At 36.9% G+C, this 22,490-nt stretch overlaps 2 protein-coding genes, 1 non-coding gene and 1 pseudogene across 4 annotated transcripts; all 4 read left to right on the top strand.

The window, feature by feature from the left end:
* The first annotated feature begins 4,457 nt into the window (after nt 1–4,457).
* Nucleotides 4,458–7,487, top strand: LOC106379540 (leucine-rich repeat extensin-like protein 5). 2 transcript variants are annotated; one of them, XM_048747448.1, is made up of 3 exons: nt 4,458–4,618; nt 4,699–5,709; nt 7,288–7,487. In XM_048747448.1, the coding sequence occupies exons 1-3, from the start codon at nt 4,540–4,542 to the stop codon at nt 7,317–7,319; spliced, it is 1,122 nt and encodes a 373-aa protein (XP_048603405.1). In that variant the 5' UTR covers nt 4,458–4,539; the 3' UTR covers nt 7,320–7,487. The 2 variants fall into 2 exon arrangements, with proteins under 2 accessions (XP_048603405.1, XP_048603404.1); XM_048747447.1 differs by having other exon boundaries at nt 4,696–5,709.
* Nucleotides 7,488–8,054: 567 nt separating this feature from the next.
* On the top strand, nt 8,055–10,368 carry LOC125581645 (annotated as a pseudogene).
* On the top strand, nt 10,161–10,281 carry LOC125582849. The gene has a single exon (XR_007320293.1). It is a non-coding gene; the product is annotated as a small nucleolar RNA snoR130 (small nucleolar RNA).
* A 1,486-nt stretch (nt 10,369–11,854) lies between the features above and the next one.
* Nucleotides 11,855–12,841, top strand: LOC125582313. The gene has a single exon (XM_048748942.1). The coding sequence runs from the start codon at nt 11,855–11,857 to the stop codon at nt 12,839–12,841; it is 987 nt and encodes a 328-aa protein (XP_048604899.1).
* The last annotated feature ends 9,649 nt before the right edge of the window (nt 12,842–22,490 follow it).

Here is a 22,490-nt window from a genome sequence, read left to right as displayed (position 1 = left end):
TTAAGGCTCGGTTAGTTGCTAAGGGATACTCTCAGAGGGAGGGTATTAACTATCAAGATGTGTTTTCACCCGTCGTGAAACATGTGTCCATAAGGTTCCTGTTGTCAATTACAGTGAATCAGGATCTGGAGCTTGAGCAACTTGATGTAAAGACTGCGTTTCTTCATGGTACACTTGAAGAAGATATTTACATGGAGCAACCAGAGGGATTTCAGGTTAAATGGAAAGAGGATCACGTTTTTCTACTTCAGAAGGCTCTTTATGGACTAAAGCAGACACCAAGACAATGGAATAAGTGTTTTGATCAGTTTGTGGTTAGTCATGGATTTCTGAAGAGTGAATATGATCACTGTGTCTTCATCAAGAAGTTAACCAATGGTACGTACATCTATCTACTGTTATATGTGGATGATATGTTGATTGCGTTAAAGGATGCAGCAGAGATCATGAAGATGAAGCAGCTACTCAGCAGCAGATTTGAGATGAAGGACTTGGGTCCAACAAGACGAATTTTGGAAATGGATATTGAGAGAGATCGTGTGAAGGGGATTCTGACACTATCTCAATCTTGTTATATCAGGAAGGTTCTCAAGGTATTCGACATGGATGAGTCAAAGAGTGTGTCAACGCCTGTTGGTGCACATTTCAAATTGTCTGCCTTAGACGATGCTGAAGCAGAGACAAGTATGGAGGATATTCCATATGCTAATGCTATCGGAAGCATAATGTATGCTATGATAGGCACGAGGTGTGATCTTGGATATGCATTGGGGTTGGTTAGCAGGTTTATGATTAAGCCTGGGATAGTTCATTGGACTGCGGTTAAGTGGGTATTAAGGTACCTGAGGGGAACACAAGATCTGAAACTGTGCTTCAGGAGGAATGAGGTATTTAAGGTTGAAGGTTTCTGTGATTCTGATTTTGCTTCAGATCTGGACAAGAGAAGGTCGATCTCAGGTTATGTTTTCATGGCTGGTGGTAATACAATCAGCTGGAGATCAAGTCTACAAAGTGTAGTGGCTCTGTCAACGACTGAAGCAGAGTATATGGCGCTGGTTGAAGTGGTCAAAGAAGGAATGTGGTTAAGGGGCTTAGCGGAGGAGCTTGGATTCAAGCAAGACACGGTGGAGATATCGTGTGACTCTCAAAGTGCATTGTGTCTAGCCAAGAACAATGTGTATCATGAGAGGACTAAGCACATCAGCAGAAAGATGCACTTCATCAGGGATATTATCGCTCAAGGTGATGTAAGTGTGAAGAAGATCTGTACTTCTAAGAATCATGATGATATATTAACCAAGGTTGTTCCGGTTAAGAAGTTTGAGGAAGCGGTGGACTTCCTTGGGATGTCCAAACACTGAGGAGCATTGGGAATCGCCTGGCAAAGCACGAGTTGATTAAATTAAGTAATGGATCATGTTTGATGTCATCAAGGTGGAGTTTGTTGGGATTTATCAGTGGCTACGTCAGAAAATCCGTCATCGACTGCGTCATGATTTGGTGATCTAAGACAATGACATCATGTTAAGAAAAGGAAATGTCACTTTTATAGAGATATGAAAGTTGGCAGGATCCTGGAAATATTACTTTCATGGAGTTATGAAAGTTGCAAGTATTTTGTAATATTTCCTAATAGGTTTATGGAAAGGGGCGAATGCCCTAATCCAACTAGGTTAACCTAATAGACTCTTACTATATAAGAGGACCTCGTGTGTACTCTTTCTCCTTTGTCCAAGAAAAGACCTAGCTTGGTTTGTGAGCTTTGGTTGTGAGAGAAAGAGAGGTTCTATATTCTTTGTACTTGAGATTATAGTGGATTGCCTCTTGCCAGGTCCAGGTGGACGTAAACCATTCTAGGTAAACCACTGGGTAAACAATTTTTTGTGTCCATCTTCTATCTTTTCTGCATTCTTCTTCCTATCTCTATTATTCTACAAACTCAACTTTCTTACTTACGTCGTCGAGTTCGTCAGAGAGTGTATCAGAGAGTCTGTGTGTTTGATTCTGGTTCTTGAGTCAAACAGTTTTGCCATTGTGGGTTCAACAACGTAAATATATAATTTCCATTATATCTTCAGACAAGTATTAACAATGAGGAATCTGAAACAGAACCCAAGTAGAAAACGAGGGTCATTAACAAACCCCATGACTTTTCTTCTGTCTCCTCTGAGTTTAAAATGACTTGGAAGACATGAGTGGTTTCGGAGGCAACATAGATCTAAGCTCAAGAGCAGAGCTTGGGAACATCACATTCAGCTTATGCATCAATATATCAGCCCGTGACGGGATCGTGTTCAAAAGAAATTGTTGCACAATCAGTTTATTGAACCACTCCATAACCGAATCTCCTGGTGCCAGCAACACCACTTTGCTGACGGCCTCCAAAGGCGACTCAACTGTTTGAACCGAGTTGGTTTGATTACAAATAAGGAAAGATTGAACGGAAAATAAGCCGGTGCTCGGAGTACAAGTCCACGGGAATACAAAAGAGTCAAACCCTAGTTTCTAGCTGCCAAGCGTGTATGTCGTGATTCGGATCCCCCTCTCGTCCTCTCTCCTTTTCTTAAATAGATGAATTCCTTTCTTGCCCAACATTAGGTCGGTTCCTCCTAATGGGCCCATCACTGTCATGACGAGTTACCGGGCCGACTGATCTATCTATAGGCCGATCTGATGTACTTTTTTGTAACGCTGAGCGAAGAGCTGAGCCATCGCGGTTATTTGGTCGGGAGCCACCTACTTAAGCCGACACTTTGGACCGGCTCGACGGGCCAAGTCTCTTATTTTATAGGCCTTGTGAAGGAATGCAATCCATCTCCTACATCAACCGAGCTCAGCATCTGAGGTATTACAATCTTCAGTGTCGGTCCTGTCACTAGCTTTATACGTCTCGGGAGACTACACCGTAGTAAAGCATTCGTTTCCTGAACCCGTGGAGAGTGTGAACCACTGCTATAAGCGCGGCTCCAACAGACAAGTTTCTCACGTGGAGAAATAGCTCATGAGAGGCTTCTTTAACCCACCAACCATAACATGATCATCAACTCTTAGTTCGAAAAAAAGAAAAAAAAACCCTGACTCTACTGATCTTATTCCTTTAGCACTGTATATAAGCTATAACACTACCTGACTCGTCTAATACTCTATCTTCTCCGTCCAGAAACTAGATTCAGTATAAAATACATATAAACAAAACAAATAATAATTTTAGCAAAAAAACAAATAATAATAATTAAGTATAAACAAATATTTCATCAAAATAAAACATCATCATCTAGCAGTGAAAACAAAACTGAATTCGTGCATTTAGGATGGATAACATCTGCATTGACTCTGAAAATTCGAATGATTTTGTCCATTAAAAAGAATCAGACAACTAATATATATTTGATTATTTGGTTGTTGTTTTTTGTTGAAAAGGGCTTTATTTGGTTTTTAAATCGTCTAAATATTTATATATAATATTTTATTCTTAAAACTATAATTATTTTAAGCTATATGAATTTTAGGACAATGAAATTTACTTTTACTTGAATTTTCTTCGTTTTTATAACCAGCTGTGAAATTTTGAAGGAGTTTAATAATACTTTTAGCAGTTTCACAGAATGTAGATCATCTTCCTGGAGGGTTTAGTATTGCAGACTCAAATTCAGTCCCAATTCCACTTAAAAAATCACATCTTTAATAGGTCGGTCTAATTCTACTTGGCAAAGCTTTTGGTTCTTTCTTTAGTTTCATGAACATGTCACAACTAAATGATTGTAGCAGTTAAATATTTGAATTTCTAAAACATATATTATCTTTGATTTGGTAGAATTATGTTGCGTACATCAAAGAACCAGGAATTGTATTAAGCTTATTTTCTGGGGGAGGATATATAAATAAAATAGTGTAGAGAATCAGTTGTGTTCTAATTATATTTTTTTCTCAACCGTCAAGTCCAGAAAGAAGAGTATCTTGTAGAATATGTGAAGCTTATGCAAATGGATGTAGTCAAGAAAAAGATAAATCTAAAGAGCTTTGTTTGAGTACAAAGCAAGCAAAAGTTTACTATAAAACAACTTTCCTCTGTGATTAATTTTGCAATGTCAAGCAAGCATATATGCCCATTGTCGTACAAATGTGTATATTCTTGTACTATAACATGTTAGTTTAGACGGTCAAAAATCAATTAATTATTTCAAAATAGTTAAGGACTAGCAATAAGAATATAAACATTTAATTTCAGGAGTAAAGCGAGACCTGGAGGACAACAAAGTGAACTCTTAAAGGACCAATCTTTATGAGAAACATAACAGAAACTTATATTCTTCCACAGGTTGCCTTTGAATGATTCCTAGAGTTTTGTGTTTTCTTTTCTACACATGCATACACACACAATAAGATATATATATATATATATATATATATATATATATATATATATATATATATATATATATAGAAAGAGAGATTAGAGAAGATAAATATTCAAGTAATCTTGCTCTTCTTCCTCTTGGTAAAGATTTAGTATCTCTTCTGGACTTCATCTTAAAACCCATGGAATCAAATAGAGCTATCACAACCATTTGTATTCTCCTTTGTCTCTTTCTCTCGGCCAGCTTCTTCACTTATTCTGGTAAGCCTTTCTCTTCTTCTCTCCATTTCTATCTCCAAAAGCATTTAATATAATTTAATTTAGTTTTACTTTTGTAGTAGATGCAAGAAAACTTGTGGGACTTGAGAGAGACTCAAAGAAGAAGTCAAAGAAGCTGATCATCAAAGCATTAAAACATACATCAATGTTAGAGAAAATGATGACACAACTCAATCTAGCTCAGCCTTTGGATTACTCAACAACATCCTGCAACACTCAACCTAATAGTGTTAGTGCAACTCTCACTCTATCTCCCTATGTTCCACTTGCCCCACTGTCAGTTCCCGAAAATGCCTCTCCTTTTTGCGTCAATCCTCCAAATACTCCTCTAAACTCACCTCCTTCCTCCTCCTACCCTGAACTTAGCCCACCTCCAGGCCCAATCAATGTACCTAACCCAGCTGAATCATCTTCTAATCCGAACTCGAACCCAAACACACCTGACTCCACCTCAAACCCAAACCCAAACTCAATTCCAAACCCACCTGAAACATCCTCCTCTAACCCGAACCCACCTGTTACCGTTCCTAACCCACCCGAATCATCTTCTAACCCAAACCCACCAGAATCATCATTAAACCCCAACCCACCCGTTACAGTCCCAAACCCACCGGACATTTCCAGTCCAAACCCGCCAGAGACAGTTCCTAGCCCTTCAGTACCAGGCCCATCAGGAACCATTTCAGGCCCACCTTACTCCGAGCCAGGCCCATCAACCCCGACCGACACTCCTACACCGTCTGGTAATATTCCAACCCCATCATCAGGGTTTTTACCTCCGATCGTCTATCCGCCTCCTATGGTACCACCGCCACCAAGCGTGACTCCGACCTCGGCTTACTGGTGCGTTGCTAAGCCTTCAGTGCCTGACCCAATCATCCAAGAAGCAATGAATTTTGCATGTGGGTCAGGCGCTGATTGCCATTCAATTCAGCCCAATGGGGCATGCTTTAAACCCAATACATTGTGGGCCCATGCTTCATACGCCTTCAATAGCTATTGGCAGCGGACCAAAGGTTCTGGTGGGTCGTGCTCGTTCGGCGGCACCGGCATGCTAGTCACCGTCGACCCAAGTAAAATATTTACATATATATTTCAAACTAGGTGTTTAGAAATTTTTAATTTTTTTTTTAAATCTAACTTATATTTAAAAATAAATTTTATTAAATATTATAGATTTTACTATTTTCTTACTAATATTTAATATAGATTTGCTATATTAAATCAATTTGTATAAAATAATTGTAGAAATTTTTGAAAGGTTTAGTAATACAAATTGTATAATTATACAAAATAATAATATTTCAAAATTTGAAATATTATATATGAATATATTTATTTTATAGATGATGTATGATCTATTACCATATTTAAAAAAAATTACCAAAAGGAAATATCAATATTAAATGTAATATATGAATTATTACCATATTCTAATAAGTTTGCCAAAAATATAAATCAATATTAAATGAAATTATCCATGTCATATTTTTCCGGAAGCCATGTCATCAATTCCAGTAGCCATGTTATATTTGTTTTGTGAAATTGATTGTAGAGAGGACATGTGGCAAAATCACTTCGCAAATATAGTCTAGAGGATTATGTGTTTTCCTGCACCATGTGAAGTAAGAATTTTTTTAAATCTAACTTATATTTAAAATTATTTTTTATTAAATATTATAGATTTTACTATTTTTTACTAATATTTAATATAGATTTGATATATATTAAATCAATTTGTATAAAACTAATAAAAATGATATAAAATTCTATAATTATCAAAACTTTAGCCTAAAAAATATTTATAAAATTGTAGATATATAAGAAACTAATGATCTTATGATTAGATATTTAATTTTTTTTTAAATTGTAGAAATTTTTGAAAACTTTGGTAATACAAATTGTATAATTATACAAAAGTAATAATATTTCAAACTTTGAAATGTTATATATGAATATATTTATTTTATAGATGATGTATATTACCATGTTTAAAAAAAGTTTACCAAAAAGAAATATCAATATTAAATGTAATATGTGAATTATTACCATATTCTAATAAGTTTGCCAAAAATAAAAAATCAACATTAAATAAAATTATCCATGTCATATTTTTTCGGAAGCCTTGTTATCAATTTCAGTAGTAATGTCATATTTGTTTTGTGAAATTGATTGTAGAAAAGACATGTGGCAAAATCACTTCGCAAATATTGTCTAGGTGATTTCAATTTTTGAAATGTTATATATGAATATATTTATTTTATAGATGATGTATGAGCTACTACCATATTTAAAAAAAGTTTACCAAAAAAAAATATTAATATTAAATATAATATATGAATAATTATCATATTCTAATAAGTTTGCCAAAAATATAAATCAACATTAAATAAAATTATCTATTTCATATTTTTTCGGAAGTCATGTCATCAATTTCAGTAGCCATGTCATATTTGTTTTGTGAAATTGATTGTAGAGATGACATGTGGCAAAATCACTTGGCAAATATAGTCGAGGGGATAATAGTTATTCATCATAGTTTCCTTTTCCTTTTTTGGTGTCAACTCTATCATAGTATTCCTTTTTCTTATTTAAAACCTGATAATATGTATACTTGTTTAACCTTTTGACTCTTCTTTTATTGAAAACAGGCTTTAATGGGTGCCATTTTGATTTCTTCTAAAGTTCTAATGCATGAAGATGAAGACGTCTCTCGTTTTTTAATTTATTTTTCATGTGGATACGAATAATATCAACTATGTTTTGATACATATACTATAGTAAGTACATTAGGTGGGTCTCTCACTTGTAAGTTGTAACCAATTAAGGTTTATAAAATACTAATTTCCTATGGAATGGCATAACAGCATAGTTATAAATCTTATGCTAAATTCGTATCTTGCTTTTTTGGTAATGGACTAGGTCTTATAGACTTACAAATACGTTGCATCTACTAATTACTATCACTAATTATTCCTTTATTTCACGCAAAATTCAAGGGCGGATAGTCTAGCACGTAGTGCAAGAAGGCAACCCTCGTTCGTAGTCCATATGGATACAGAGCTACCAGTTTGGTTCACAGAGTCTATATGAGTCTGTTTTGTTGCTGACAAAAAAAAAAAAATACACACAATGATATTTATAGGACATTGTTTTCTTAAGAGAACTCTACTCCGGTTGCACACCCAGTGACGGATCCAGAAATATTTTTTACCGGTGTCTAAATTAAATTATTATTTAAAATTAATTTTTTATTAAATATTAAGTAATGTTTTTATTTAACTAAACTATCTATCTATAATAATAAAAGGGACTTCTCTCCCTTCTCATGCGTCCACGTCAGCAATCACGTAGGGGCATGTTTGTTATTCTGTGGGCTTTGTTGCGGTTTGTTTTTGTTTATTTTGATTGGCTTCATATTATTTTGGCCCACCAGCTAATCTCCTTCTTCGACGCCGCAGGTCGCTGAACACTAATTTCACCGTCTTCTTCGTAACACACCACCAAGTAACGGATTCATGATTTATGTTGAAGCCATAAACTCAGCATTTAATCTCAGTAAATTATCTCCTACTACTTCTTATTTCACTAGAACCTTCGATATCTTCGGATTTTTCAGGATCTGGATCCTATAAATGCGTTAAATCTAGGACTGTTCAATATGGCAAAACCTAACCGTACTGAACCGAACCAAACCGAAATAGATAATATGGTTTGGATTTGGTATATACCATACAAACCGAATGGATATGATTTTAAAAAAACCGTAGGATTTGGATATGGTTCGGTATATAACCGATAAAACCGAATAAACCGAATAAAACCGATCAAAAAATAGAAACATGTAAATATGTATATATTTTATAACAACGTATGAAAATCATAAGTTAATTTTTTTGCTAATAACTATTACCATATTTTTTACAGTAATAAAATAGTCCTGATTTGTAAAACACTTGAACTATAATTAAATAACAATTCATCGCAAACATGCTTCTTATTTTCTTAGTCTTCTTTTGATCTTTTTGCTTTAATTTAGCATTGACTAAATTGAAATAAAGATTATAAATTTGATGATAACAATTAGTGAAAATTCTTCACAATTTTTTTATCTATAAATGAATAGAGTTTCGTGTTTAATAGAAGAAACATGACTTTGATGAACACTAAATATGAAGGAATATAATAACTTATTTTTTGTGCTTCGTGCTTCCGTTTTATTTTTTGTTTTTTTTTTATTTTTATTATCAAAATTTTGAGCTTTGATTTTAATTATATATTTGATTATTTTATTAGATGATAGAAACATTTTTTATTTTTGTTCTTTTATTTAAACTTATAATATTTTTTAATAAATGAATGTGTTGACAACAAGACTCTAAATTTCATATAATATGATCCCAAAATAAAGAATTATGTTTTTTGGTATAAAACCGAATAAACCGAAAACCGACGGTATATAAACCGAACCGAACCGAAGTAAATATAGATTCAGAATGGTAGTTATATTTTACTAACCGAAATACCGAAAAACCGAAAAAACCGAACCGAAACCGAACCGAAACCGAACTGATATCCGGATTGAACACCCCTGCTTAAATCTCATTTACGGACTATCCTTCGGCTTCGTCGATTGAGCTTAGATAAGAGAAACCCTAAAAGATAGCCGAGACACCACCCCAATGGAGAGCGGCGAAATTGTCGGAATCGGAGATTACCACGTTGAGACGAAGCGAGAGAAGCGATGGTCGTTGCTCTCTCAACTACTCGCCGATCCAATTCTCGGTGACGTTCCGAGGAACCCAACACTGTCGGATGTCGTCACTCTCGTCAGCCTTGAAACAGGAAGCGCTATGCGACTCTCCATCGTCAAACTCGATGGCTCCTCCTTGGGTGATGTACTTTTATATTGGCATTTTGTCGAACATCTGGTGTGCATTGTAGATTTACATTTGCTTTTCTTCTTTTGGCAGATGTGGCGGTTATGAATTCAGCTACTTTGAAGGATCTGAAGATTTTTGATCAAGAAGAGAGTTAATGAGATGGAGGAAGCAAACATGGGTCATCGCCACATTTCTTGGTAAAGCTCTCACCTTTTTTATCTTTTCGGAAAAGAGAAGCCTTTGTTATTACAAGAGTTTTGTTTGTCGGAGTCCGGAACAAGTCTCAGGTTCATCCATGTCTTTTTAATAAGTGTTAATCTGGCTCTGTTGTTGTACTATGTTCAAAGTACTTGTCTTTAACTTTGTTTTGATTGGCCATCATGAAAACAGATCGCATCTGTTCCATTTGTGACGAAGCAGGGTCCGGGAAGACACTCGAAGAGGAAGAAGCATCATCTCTTTCGTTCACTCCACAAGATTTGTTAGATAGTAGCCGTAGGTTGTGGACCAAACATAGTTATGTCATTCAACACTTGAGCTAAAATTTGAGGTCACTGGATACATTTTAAAAGCGCTATGATTTTTAATTTGTTTTATTTTTAGAAGTTAGGTCTGATATGTTTTTGAAACTATGTCAAGATTCCCAGTGATTAAAGTTTTAGTAATCTGTAACGGTGAAAAAATGTGGCTCCCTCTTGGGTTACTTACCATGGAGGTTTTAGAGGAACCATTGTTGTAGATTCTTGGCAACTTCTGACGGTTTCTTCACTGGTTTTTTTCTTAACTTTTTCTTTGAGATTCTGAACTAGACTTCCGTCTTTTCCATTTTATTATTATTATAGTTACTTTGATCACTCTGTAATGATGGCCCTAAGAGCAGTGTCGTCAACCATGGTGTGTGTGATGCTAATAGTGTTGTGGAAGGTGGAAGAGGTAAGGCCACTGAACCAAGTAACAGCTATGATGATAGGAGGAACACAAGCGAGGTTGCACCACAGAAGGAAGTTGTGTCCTTTGGAAAAAGGCACAGACTGACTAATAATTACAGGTCTGTGCATTAGGTTTTAAATATATTTCTCAAAGACAATGAAGTTAGAATACTTCAAATATTTTGCATATTGTTATAAGATAAACTTTGAAATGATCCTCCACTCCTTTACCAACTCAAGCACTATGATCATCTACTCACCGAGCACTATGATCATCTACTCACCAAGCACTATGATCACCCACTCATTTACCAAATCAAGCACCTGTTATTTTATGTATTGTTGCTCACTATAAATACCATCACTCATCTCACTCTTTTGTACACCAAAAACAAGAAGAAGAGTTTATAAACAAAGAATCATTACATCTCATCTCTATTCTCCCTCTTCATAGTAAATATTCTCTCTTGCATATTTATCGTATATCTTCTTTCTGCGGGAAAAATATTTCGCCCTTATTTAAATTTTTCGATACTATAAATTATAAGTTATTTCATAACACGTTATCAGCACGATCGTTCTGCAATTCGGTAAAATTTATTGTATCATATATACCCTGCTATAATGGTCGGTATACCGCCTGTACTATTATTTATATTATGTTATAATGGCCGGAATACCGCCTATATTATTTACTAGTAATTTAATTTATTTATTGGTCGGCTGAGCCGCCTTATATTCTGTTTATTATTTATTGGTCGGCCGAGCCGCCTTATATCCTGTTTATTATTTATTGGTCGGCTGAGCCGCCTTATATTCCGTTTATTATTAATTGGTCGACCGAGCCGCCGTATAATTTATTTATTATTCTGCATTGATCGGCTGAGCCGTCGCATGATTTGTTGTCATATAACATAAATATTTCATTGTCATAATTTTTCACTTTTATGAAATTTTATAGATTTGATTGACCGTTTAATACGATATTTTCAGACTAATTTTTGGTGCACTCGATTTAACCCAACGGTCACAAAGAAAATTTTTCAAAAATTTCCCCTTTCTCCAACGGTCATGAACAGTAATTTCCATCTATAAATACAAGTCTTTTTCACTCCATTTCATCATCCAAAACATTTCATCTTCTCTCAAAAATTTCAAATCGCTCTCCTCCGATTTTTCATTTCAAGAAAGATGATTCGCGCACTTTTGTTTTTATGTGCCATTTTTATTTGTGTTTCTATTTATGGTTTATTCGTTGGAGAATTTACTCCGAGTGAATTTAAGATGAATATCGGTTTAATTTTATTTACATCGCTTCTCCTTATAATTGCTTGTATGATTAATGTAAACGGTTTTTAAATTATGAAGTTCTAATAAAATTATTATTTTGTGTTTTAGAAATACAAATGGAAAAAGTAGAGAAGCTCCAATTTCCAGCTTTAGACATCACCGGTACCAACTTCATTTCATGGGTTACAAATGTTGAACTTCATCTTGAATCTCTTGGTCTATCCCAGACCGTTAAAGAGAATAATACTTCAACGCCTCAAGAAAAGGCTAAATCGGTGATCTTCCTTAGAAGACACCTTGATGAAAGTATTATTTATGACTATGCCAACATGAGAGACCCTAAAGAGCTATGGAAGTCTCTGAAAGATCGTTTTGATCATCAGAAAGACATAACACTTCCACTTTCTCGGGATGAATGGCAGAGTCTCAGATTCCAAGATTTCGACAAAGTGATGAATTACAATTCTGCTGTGTTAGGAATTGTGGCTAAATTGAGATACTGTGGTGAAACGATCACCGAATCTCAAATGCTTGAGAAGACATACACCACATTCCACAAGAGCCATATCACCCTGCAACAACAGTACAGGTTGCGTGGATATACCAAATTTTCGGAATTGGTTGTAGCTCTTCTCATAGCAGAAAAGAACAACGAGCTTCTGATCAAGAATCACATGACCCGTCCAACTGGTTCTAAACCGTTTCCTGAAGCAAACGCATTAGATGCGAAGAAACCACTAAGGGAAAATAATACCTTTCGGGCTCGCGGTCGCGGTCGTCAAAACTACCGTGGACGACGACGAAATTACAATCCAAAAGATAGGAAGTCATTCCAGTGGGTCCGCTCTGAACAAACCCCTAAGGGAAAAGAACACCAAGGAAATACCTCCCAGAAGCGAGAAGAAGCTTGTTTCAGATGCGGTACTAAGGGACACTGGTCTGGTTTATGTCGTACCCCTGCACACCTTTGCGCTCTGTACAAGGAGTCCGTCAAAGGGAAAGAAAAAGAAGTAAACTTTGTGGAACACTCTCAGGGTACAACGCACCTCGATGCGTCTGATTTTGTGAATGATTTCGAAGAGACCGCTATCACGGAAGCTTAAGTGTCCATCATGTGACTCTTGAAATTCCACAATTATACCATAAATAATTATTATTGTGGAAGATTAATGTATAATTATTGTTTTTTTTTACCTTTTTATGTATAATTATTGTGTGTTTAATAATGATGTATAATATTTTATGAATAATATTTTCTTATGTTTGTCTCAGAAATGGACATTACAAATGGAACATCAACCAAGATCAATACTAAAGATATTTGTATACCAGATAGTGGAACAACGCACACTATTCTGAAACACAGAAAATATTTTTCCGAAATAAAACCGACAAATATCACTGTCAACACAATATCGGGTCCTGCAGACTTGATTGAAGGGATTGGTAAAGCCCATTTCACATTACCTAATGGGACAAAATTCTCGATAAATAATGCACTATTTTCTCCAAATTCTAAAAGGAATTTGTTGAGTTTTAAAGACATATATCTTCAAGGATTTGATACTCAGTCTGCAACTGAGGATGGAAAGAAGTATATGTATATTACTCTTGAGAAATCGGGAAAACAAAAGGTATTGGAAAAATTACCAAAACTCTCTTCTGGTCTACATCATACATATATAAGTGCTCTTGAATCACATTTGGTGATTAAGGAAAATTCTGATGGTTTTACACTATGGCATGATCGTCTTGGCCATCCAGGCACTACAATGATGCGCAGAATCATAGAGAGCTCACATGGTCATTCACTGAAAATCCAGGAGATTTCTCAAGGGAATAAAATGACATGTGTTGCATGTTCTCTAGGAAAATTGATCGTAAGGCCATCGCCAACCAAAATCAATAAAGAATCACCAAAGTTCCTTGAAAGAATTCAAGGTGATATATGTGGACCGATACATCCACCATGTGGACCATTCCACTATTTTATGGTATTAATTGACGCATCCAGTAGATGGTCACACGTTTGTCTATTATCATCTCGAAATGTGGCATTTGCGAGATTTCTAACTCAGATAATCAAACTGCGAGCACAGTTTCCTGATTATACTATTAAAAGAGTTAGACTAGACAACGCTGGTGAATTCACATCCCAAGCATTCAATGACTATTGTATGGTAATGGGAATTGAAGTTGAACATTCGGTTGCTCATGTTCATACGCAAAATGGTTTGGCTGAATCTTTAATTAAGCGTCTGCAATTGATTGCAAGACCATTGATCATGAGATCAAAACTTCCAACCTCTGTATGGGGACATGCCATTTTGCATGCAGAAGCACTCATTCGGATCAGACCGAGTGCATACCATAAGTATTCCCCACTAGCGTTTGGTCGAGAACCAAACATTTCCCACTTTAGAATCTTTGGTTGTGCGGTATATGTGCCTGTAGCACCACCACAACGAACAAAGATGAGACCACAAAGAAGGTTGGGAATATATGTTGGTTGTGATTCTCCATCAATTATAAGATACCTAGAACCACAGACTGGTGACGTCTTTACAGCACGTTTTGCTGATTGTCATTTTGACGAAAATGTATTCCCAGTTCTAGGGGGAGAAAACAAAAATGTTGGAAGTGATATAAAATGGAGTGTACCATCATTGTTATATCTTGATCCTCCTACTAAAGAGTCAGAACTAGAAGTTCGACGAATTATGCATTTACAGAGTATAGCTAACCAGCTACCTGATGCATTTGCAGATACCAAGACGGTAATACCAGCTGCAAATGCTCCTGCTCGTATCAAAATGCCAAATGAACAAGAAAAGGAGGATGACACACGAGAGCCAAAAACACGCCTGAAGCGTGGTAGACCTGCTGGTTCTAAGGATAAGAATCCTAGGAAACAGAAGAAAGCTGAAATATATGATGCACCCAAAATAGCAGAAAATATTTTGGAAGAAATAAATGATAAGGACTCTGATGAATTAGAGCATCATGAATCGAAAGATAATCATGAGATTTCTATTAATTACATCCATAATAAAAGGATATGGAATAGAAATGAACAAAATGACCTTGATGATGCTTTCTCATATATCGTGTCAAGTGAGGTAAATGAAGATACCGATGATCCAGAACCGAAATCCATATATGAATGTCAAAAGAGACATGATTGGAATAAATGGAAAGAAGCAATACAAATCGAACTTGATTCGCTTAACAAACGAAAAGTGTTTGGATCTATTGTACTCACACCTGAAGATGTGAGACCAGTTGGATACAGATGGATTTTTGTTCGAAAACGAAATGAGAAAAATGAGATTACAAGGTATAAAGCTCGCCTTGTAGCCCAAGGATTTTCTCAAAGACCCGGTATTGATTATGAGGAAACATATTCTCCTGTAATGGATGCGATCACATTTAGATTCCTGATGAGTCTAGCCGCTGATAAAAATCTTGAGATGCGTCTCATGGATGTTGTTACAGCTTATCTATACGGATCATTAGATACTAATATCTACATGAAAATACCTGATGGATTTAAAATGCCAGAAGCATTAAGTTCCAAACCTAAAGAGTTATGTGCAATAAAATTGCAAAGATCATTATATGGGTTAAAACAATCTGGACGTATGTGGTACAATCGTCTCAGTGAACATTTAACAAAAGAAGGATATGTGAATGATCCTATATGCCCATGTGTTTTCATCAAGAAAACAACATCCGGATTTGTGATAATCGCGGTATATGTTGATGATCTAAATATTATTGGAACTCAAAAAGAAATACAAAAGGCATCAGACTATCTCAAAGGAGAATTTGAGATGAAAGATCTTGGACAGACACAGTATTGTCTTGGCCTACAAATAGAACATTCACAAAATGGTATATTTGTGCATCAATCCACATACACTAAAAGAGTGTTGAAACGATTTAACATGGATAAATCAACTCCTCTTAGCACCCCGATGGTCGTTAGATCACTTAACATTGAAAGTGATCCATTTCGACCACCTGAGGAAAAAGAAGAGATACTTGGTCCGGAAGTACCATATCTAAGTGCAATTGAAGCGATGATGTACCTTGCAAATTGTACACGGCCTGATATATCATTCACTGTTAATCTTCTAGCAAGATTTAGCTCATCTCCAACACGAAGACATTGGAATGGAATTAAACATGTCTTTCGTTACCTACAAGGAACTATTGATTTAGGCTTATTTTACCCTAAAGATTCAAATGGTCAAATGGTTGGTTTTGCAGATGCAGGATATCTTTCAAATCCACACAAAGCCCTATCGCAAACAGGATATGTTTTTACGATCGGAGGCACTGATATATCTTGGCGTTCTCAGAAACAAACGCTTGTGGCTACCTCTTCAAATCATGCTGAGATCATCGCACTCCATGAAGCAAGTAAAGAATGTGTATGGCTAAGATCTATAAGCCAACACATTTGTTCAAGTAGTGGGATTGACAAAAGTACGGGGCCAACTATTCTATATGAAGATAACGCGGCATGTGTTGCTCAAACGAAGGAAGGATATATCAAAAGCGATAGAACCAAACATATACCTCCGAAGTTCTTCTCATATACTCAAGAGCTCGAGAAGAATAAAGAGATTGAAGTAAGATATGTTCGATCAAGCGACAATGCAGCCGACCTCTTCACAAAATCACTCCCTACTTCGGTATTCAGAAAACATGTCCATAACATTGGAATGCGTCATCAGAGGGATCTATGACTGCTCAATCGAGGGGGAGCTTACGTAGTTGTACTCTTTTTACCTAACTATGGTTTTTCCCATTGGGTTTTCCTAGAAAGGTTTTTAACGAGGCAACAAAGACGTTAAGCGAGAGCGGAGAGTGACACCGGTCCCCAAAGGGGAGTGTTACGAAACTTAATTTAATACAAGATGGATGATCAAGGGGGAGTGTTATAAGATAAACTTTGAAATGATCCTCCACTCCTTTACCAACTCAAGCACTATGATCATCTACTCACCAAGCACTATGATCATCTACTCACCAAACACTATGATCACCCACTCATTTACCAAATCAAGCACCATCTTTGTTATTTTATGTATTGTTGCTCACTATAAATACCATCACTCATCTCACTCTTTTGTACACCAAAAACAAGAAGAAGAGTTTATAAACAAAGAATCATTACATCTCATCTCTATTCTCCCTCTTCATAGTAAATATTCTCTCTTGCATATTTATCGTATATCTTCTTTCTGCGGGAAAAATATTTCGCCCTTATTTAAATTTTTCGATACTATAAATTATAAGTTATTTCATAACACATATTTGGTTTTGGTTGCTTTAATTATCATGATTATGCATCCCCTCACTTTTTTAATACATTTAATGTGAAACGTCTCTTTCCACCACCATATCCATACCATTACCAAGGGTTAAACTTTTTTCATTTCCTGTATTTTTACAGAATTATCGCACACCCATCACAAAAAGTATAATGCTTATGGTTTTATTCCATATGCATATTAATTACAGTTTCATTCCATATGCATAATACAGTTAAGAGAAAGAGGTCAAGAGATTCATCACGAGTGTCAAATTTATAATTTATAATTATAGGTTTAACTAAAATCATGTTAACAATTTTTCTATGTAATAATCTAGCTAGGAAATTTTTTTGGGGTCAAAATGATAAAAATATTAATATTTATATCAAACCAAGATTGCATGCTATATAAATTTAGCTACACCACATAAATTTAATTTGAAATAAACCAAGTAAAAAATTAGTTTATAGAGGGTGTTCTCAACAAGATTGCATGCATATAATTAATTTCTAATTCATACCATCATCTCATAATTTATATAAAAAAATTTTAAAAATAAAAAAAATTATATAATAAAACACACAACAAACAGTTCTAACATTTGAATTGTATTAGGCAGAAAACACTTCATAAAAAGTGTTTTAAATTTGTATATCAACTTATTTTAAAACCAATTCCAATATATATATACATATATTATATTCAAATAAAAATAACAAGATTTAGAAAGTAGAATAAAAATCCCGAGCGTAGCCCGGACAAACCTCTAGTATATTATATAAAAGTGTCAATAATTTGAAAAAGTTTCAGATTTTTAATACAAAACAAACATAAATGTTCTATTTTGATGTGAAAGCCCACAATATAAACAATAAAAATATAATGGGCCTTAGCCCGTACAAGAAACAAAAGATAAAACACTGAAAATTAGGTGTCAACTGCTAGTAGAACCCATGTATAAGGGGTATCAGAAGTGGGGAGTTGAACCAACTGAGCTACTGTGATTCATTGTACAAAGCTTACAAAACCCAAATTTATAGTTTAAGGGATGTCAGCTGAAACCCCTACCTCCAACCTAGATCCGCCTCTGTGCACACCAATGCTTTGTTTGCTTAATTTGTATCACTAATTTAGTTATGTTCTTGGTGTTGTTATATTGATGAAATTATTTTTATTACTTTAGAACAATTTTACTATCAACTAAAATTTAATCTATACGTTTTTTTTGTCATCTTACTTTTACAGATTTATTCTGACTCTGTAAACCAAACCGGGTGTTGAGATCAAAATCGGTCACGACGGAATCAATGTCAGAAAGTCCGTAAAAATCGGCATGAATGTTTCTACGAAAAATAAATGTTGGGGTCGAAAACGGTTACGACGAAGTTAACGTCCAAATCTCCGCAAAATACAAGTATGTCTTTCCGCAACAAATCATGCTCGGTCAAGAAAACGTCACAACGTATGTTCCCGAGTTAAAGCTTCGTTCGAATTCTATTTAGATCAAACATAAGCCATCGAAAACATACCCAGACCAGATACGTTCGAGTATGACGATCGGAACACGAACGAACCAAGCTCGGTTATTACGCAACTACCGCACATGCACGTTGTCCGGTCGCTACGTAGCGACCGAGCTCTAGCCAAACTCGGTCTCTACGTAGCGACCGAGCGTCTGTCCCGCTCGGTCGCTACGTAGCGACCGAGCGTTCGTTCCGCTCGATCGCTACGTAGCGACCGAGCTCGAGCCAAGCTCGGTCGTTACGTAGCGACCAAGCGTCCGTCCCGCTCGGTCGCTATGTAGCGACTGAACTCGAGCCAAGCTCGGTCGCTATGCGTTCTTTTCGGTCGCTACGTAGCAACCGAGCTCTTCCGAAACGTCGATACAACACTAGTCCATGCATTCTCGTCTACCCTTTGATGCTATCTCCCGAAGACCGTAGCGAACCCATTTCATGTTTCCCGCCATTCTAAGTCATCGATCAAACTTTACGGTAAAAACCGCGGAAAGTTCGTTCTTTATCGAAAGAAGCCGTAATATACGCTTCGAGTCAGAAGACGGCCCAAAGGGACCTAAGACATGACTCGACTTAACCAACAGCCCGTAAGCCGCATGACGGTTTACGCTTGGTTCACAAGGAAAGATAAATGTCAAGTTTCCGCGGATAAATACGAAATTTTGAAGATAATTACGAAGATCGGAAAAAATGGATTATCTCCATTTTTATTCTATGACGGCTTAAGGGCAGAAGAGGAAAAGCGTAAACCGACCTAGGAGCCAGTATATAAGGAGTCCTAGGCGAGAGGCATGGGGGAACTTTTTCAGAGAAAACTTAGCACTTAGAGCAATTAGGCAACTTTCCGTTTTTGTTATTCGATCTGCGACTCAATTAGGTTTACCCGTCTTAGGGTTGTTAGAACTAGGAATCTCGCCGACAGCTCTCGAGCCCAGGCTTATACCTTGTTGTAAACGCTCATACGCAAATTCGGAATAAGACTTCTCTTTGCTCTCTTTTTACGATTTCTTATACTTTATCGTTGTTTTCTCGTGTTCTGATTGCTTAGCGTGTGGTATTAGCAGATATCCGGGACCTTTGGGAAACTAGGGTTCTCCTACTTTTCTTATTTAAACGGAAAGCGACAGTGCGAATTTTGGTTCCCACAGTTTGACGCTAGAAGGAGGGGGGGGGGGGGTACAGATCAATCTAACTCTCAGCCACAAAACGCTTGATCAAAACTATGTCTGGAAATACGAAAGACAAAACCGCAGTTCGCAACAACTCTGGTAAGACAACCCCAGCCGCCACTGCGCCTATGGCCAACGCTTACGCAAACGCCATAATGCCTAAAAAAAATCGAAAAAACCTAGCTGCGACTTTTCGCCAACAGGAAGTGCTACTAAACGAGCTTGCGATTTCTATGTCTAAACTTAAAGGAAAATGATAAATTTTATCAAATCTCGTAAGTTTGGCTCATTTCCGAGCTAAAAAAGTTTCAATGCGTAAAGGTTTTACCAAAAAACGTTTTCTGAAAACTTTTCGGAAGGGTAAAACTTGTTCTACCAAAAACCGCAAAAAACCCCTAGGTTAATCGCGGAAAAAGGAAGCGCAACAAATCGATTACACAGCTCGGTCGCTACGTAGCGATCAACCTCTAGCCAAACTCGGTCGCTACGTAGCACGCACAAGGCTCGGTCGTTACGTAGCGACCGAACCCCAGCCAAGTTCGGTCGCTACGTAGCGACCAAGCACGCACACAGCTCGGTCGCTACGTAGCGACCGAGAACGCACACAGTTCGGTCGCTACGTAGCAACCGAGCATGCGCACAGCTCAGTCGCTACGTAGCGACCGACCACGCACACAGCTCGGTCGCTACGTAGCGACCAAGCACTCACACAGCTCGGTCGCTACGTAGCGACCGAGCACGCACACAGCTCGGTCGCTACGTAGTGACCGAGCTCAAGCCAACTCTCCACTCGCTACATTGCGACCTTTCAGGCCTCAGAAAGGTCCTCCATTGGGTTCTCTTTTGAATCCTCATCGAAACGGTTTTCGTTTCGTCTCAATCGGAGTTTCCGTTGAGATTTTACGACGAAAACGAGTAGGACTCTTCTTGGCTTGCTTCCACTCGCTACATAGCGACCTTTCAGGCCTCAGAAAGGTCCTCCTTTGGGTTCTCTTTTGAATCCTCATCGAAACGCTTTTCGTTTTGTCTCAATCGGAGTTTCCGTTGAGATTTTACGACGAAAACAAGTAGGACTCTTCTTGGCTTGCTTCCAATCGCTACGTAGCGACCTATCAGACCTTCACTCGCTATATAGCGACCTATCAGACCTTCACTCGTTATATAGCGACCTGTCAGGCCTCAGAAAGATCCTCCTTTAGGTTCTCTTTTGAATCCTCATCGAAACACTTTTAGTTTCGTCTCAATCGGAGTTTCCGTTGAGATTTTACGACGAAAACAAGTAAGACTCGTCTAAACTCCTTCGCTTGCTCCTACTCGCCCTTACCACCATCCTTGTGTTCTCCTTAAAATATCGATCGAAACGTCTCTTGTTTCGTCTTGATTGGAGTTACCATTGAAACTTTACGATAAAAAAAAACTCAAAGACTTGTTTTCTCGCTTGGATTCAGATTAATCGTATAGGATGGCAACGGTTAACTTAACACCTTATCCGCCTCAACTATATACGATTACGTTGAACCTTTTTATAAAATTTGACGTCGTATCTAAAGAGATGATAACAGTCAAGTTCGGAAGATAAATGTCAAGTTTCAAAGGATAAAGACCAATATCGAAAATGGCAAACATACACGAGAAGAGGAAGGGGAAATAAGCAAGCAAAACTGAGAAGAGACAAAACTGCGTCTTCGAGATAAGTAAGGTATTTCCGACTTGAAATTTTTGAAATCAGACTTGGAATTTTCGTAAGAAATTACTAAGAAATAAAAACGCATTTGAGACTGTCATAGAACTTTAGGGAACGTAAAACCTAGATGGATAGTCTAACGAACTAAGTCTTAGGCTATTTTTCTTGTCTCGATATATCGTTCGTGTACATAGATAATCTCTGATCGGGTGAAACTCTCTTTCAGGATCTTGACATCGTCCAAATAAGTTGCAAAAGCTGGCCATTTTTCTGGTTCCGAAACCATCTTCACCAATTGAGAACAATCCGTTGCAAACGTAACCTGAAATTGACGTAAATTCCTCATGCATACCATTGCTCAGAGTAGCGTTTCCATCTCCGCATGAAGGGGAGAGAGACTAGCCCGAAAATTTCTTGCCCTTAACAATCCATCAAATCTTTCTAAAGTGTTGTACCTACCTTGTCCTGAAAATGTATCACCCTCTTTCCATGAGCCATCCACAAAACACCATCTTCCTGGAATTGACGGCAGGGTCGTATCTACTATTTGTGGTCTTGTCCTCTGCTCTTTCAAAATTTGTGCCTCAGCCCACAGTGTTGATTCTGTTTCTGGCAACTTAAGCATATCCAAAGGATCAATATCCAGATTACTGAAAACTTTATTATTCCTAGCTTTCCAGATATAACATAGTATCCATGCAAACTGATGATCTTCCATCTGCGGAACAACTCTCCAGAACAGATGATCCAAATTTGTGAAGAGAGCACTTGTCGGAAAGATAGTTGGATTTGATGGTATCTTCGATAAAGCCCAAACATGAATAGCTGGAAGACATTCAAAAAACACATGGTTTATGGATTCCTCCTGGGCTCCGCATCTTCCACAAAAAATATCCCCTTGTATTCCCCTTGCCTGTAAATTCTTCTTCACTACTATTCATCCTGTCATTAATTGCCATAGAAAATGTTTTAACTTTGGTGGGCAACGTATTTTCCAGCAGTGAGCCTTCAGAACATCTACCGTGGGACCAGTTAATAATGGTGGCCTTTCTTTATCT

The sequence above is a fragment of the Brassica napus genome, chromosome C2, assembly GCF_020379485.1.
Source record: "Brassica napus cultivar Da-Ae chromosome C2, Da-Ae, whole genome shotgun sequence".
Classification (NCBI taxonomy): domain Eukaryota; kingdom Viridiplantae; phylum Streptophyta; class Magnoliopsida; order Brassicales; family Brassicaceae; genus Brassica; species Brassica napus.
Note: the sequence above shows the minus strand (reverse complement) of the source record. Positions and strands in the feature narration are given on the sequence as shown.